The 2111-nt window shown below is 56.7% G+C and overlaps 1 protein-coding gene across 1 annotated transcript in view; it reads left to right on the forward strand.

Moving 5' to 3' along the window:
• The window catches only part of LOC122542045 (RNA-binding protein 10-like), a 31514-nt gene that overhangs the window by 19206 nt on the left and 10197 nt on the right, over nucleotides 1–2111 (forward strand). The window contains exon 5 of the mRNA XM_043679333.1: nucleotides 1899–2035. Coding sequence (XP_043535268.1) covers nucleotides 1899–2035 — 137 coding nt within the window. The remainder of the gene's footprint in view (nucleotides 1–1898; nucleotides 2036–2111) is intronic.

Consider the following 2111-nt stretch of genomic DNA (forward strand, 5'->3'; position numbering starts at 1 on the left):
CCACCCCGAACCCCTCGCTTAGATTCCAGTCTGTAACTCCCTCCCGGGGTATCTTATTCTGTATATAAACCCCACCCCGAACCCCTCGATTAGATCCCAGTCTGTAACTCCCTCCCGGGTTTCTGGTGTCCTGTGTGCATGAACTGAACTGATTGCAGACCCAGTGAGTGGCCATTTGCTAACACCCCAAGTGGGCGCAGGAGTCTTGATGAGTGGTACTGTTGCTTTTTCATTCTCTGCTTCTTGGTCGTTGTGATCTTGTGGGGAGGAGTGCTTCAGTTGCTGAGAGGCAAGTTTTTCTCGAAAGCGGTGTTGAAAGGGCTGCAGACGCAGCACGATTACCTCCACCTCCCTGACTCCAGCTCGAAGCCTCCCAGGCGTAGTATCAGGGGAGAACTGTGCAGCTCCAATACTGGGGGGAGCATGTTTGGTGGGAGTGGGTGTCGCTGCTGTTAAGTTGGTTTCGGCACTCCCGGTCATTCTGACCGTCCTGCAGCTATGTCTCCCGCCAAGAAAAGACACACAAATGCGGTGTGGCGGCCACAAAGCTCACCTCTGACCATCCCCCCCCCCTGTGGTCGAATAGCCTGTTGGGCAAATGCCGGCCTGGGATCAGCCTCGGGCTGGGCGCAGCGAGGACGAGGAGGCCAGAGTGATCCTGCTGCGACTGTACCCAGACAGCACCTTGTTTGTGGCCTGGTGTGGCCAGTGATCGGTTCTGCACCGGCCCTCCGGTGACCCGTTGCCCCGTGAATGGGATCCTGTGCGCTAAAAGAGAGCGTGGTACCAGTCTGATATTTGCTCCTCCCTCCTCTGTTCTCTTTCTCTCTCTCTCTCTCTCTCTCTCTCTCTCTCTATTTCTCTCTGTTTCTCTCTACTCTCCTGCACTCATGGCTGGATCTCGGGGTTGGAAGCTGCTTTGACGGGGTTGAGCTGAGCGGCGAGTGGGGCACATCGCCCCGTGAGCGTGTACCAGAGATCCCGCTGCTCCCCCATCCCTCACACCCGTACTCCGAGAACGTGACCATGGTACACGTAGCCGTTGTGGGCAGGAGCAGGGTGGAGGGACCCGGGTGGGGGAAAGGGCTGAACAGTAACCACCCCCACCCCCAAACCCCGAGTCCGTCCTCGCCTTCCCTGAACGTCTGCAGCTTCTGACCTGGGGATGGGGTGGTGGGAGGAGGGCTCGGCTCCTGCCCTTCTCTTTCCCGTTGGCATCTGGGTGTAACCCACCCCTCCCGCCCCAAATGCCCACAGTGCCCCAGATCCCCGCTCAGTCTCATTCTTGTACGTCGTCGGTGTTGGCTTGAGTCCTCCGGGTGGGGGAGGACGGTCAGTTTCAGGGTGGTCGGATCTGTGTCCCCTGGTTGTGCCGGAGTTGTCGGCGGCATCGTGGAGGAGGTTGTGTTTGCGAGTGGCTGCAATGTGTGTGCTTGTGTCCGGGTTCCCAATGAAGCGGGCCACTGCCGTTGTGTCGTCTCTCTGTCTTTCTCTCTTTCTTTCTCTCTCTCTCTCTCTCTCTCTTTCTCTCTCTCGGTTTCCAGCAGAAAAGGTAGTTGCCTCTCAGAGGAGGCAGGGTCCTTCCTCCCATTCCCTCTTCCACACTGAGCAAGGTGTTACGATGCTACTGTGTTGCTACGGTCGAAGGTGGTGAGATTTTGGTCGGCTCAGGGCCGGGTCCCTTACTTCCACAGTCGAAAGGTTGCAGCTGTTTTATTTTCCAGTTTTGTTCCGTTTTGTTCTCCAATCTGTCACCTTCTCTGTGTCGTTTTTTTTTATATTATTGTTGTTGTTTGTTCCTCTCCATGCAGAAGGGTGTTTTTCACAATGAGGCATGAGGTTGGGAGCCTGTGTCCCAAAGGAGGAACTCATTTTGTCACACCTTGTGTTTCTTGCAGCATTCCCTCGTTATTCTCGGTCAGCAAGTCTCCATGTACTACAGCGACCCCAAACCCAAGGCCAACGAGGATTGGCTCTGCAACAAGGTAGGAGCCTGCTGCGTTTGGATCTCGTCAGCGCCGAGGGAACGGGGGCTGTGGGAGGGTCTACACTGGGGGAGGGGGCGCTGTGGGAGGGTCTACACTGGGGGAGCGGGTGCTGTGGGAGGGTCT

Source organism: Chiloscyllium plagiosum, chromosome 39 (genome assembly GCF_004010195.1).
Source record: "Chiloscyllium plagiosum isolate BGI_BamShark_2017 chromosome 39, ASM401019v2, whole genome shotgun sequence".
Taxonomy (NCBI): Eukaryota; Metazoa; Chordata; class Chondrichthyes; order Orectolobiformes; family Hemiscylliidae; genus Chiloscyllium; species Chiloscyllium plagiosum.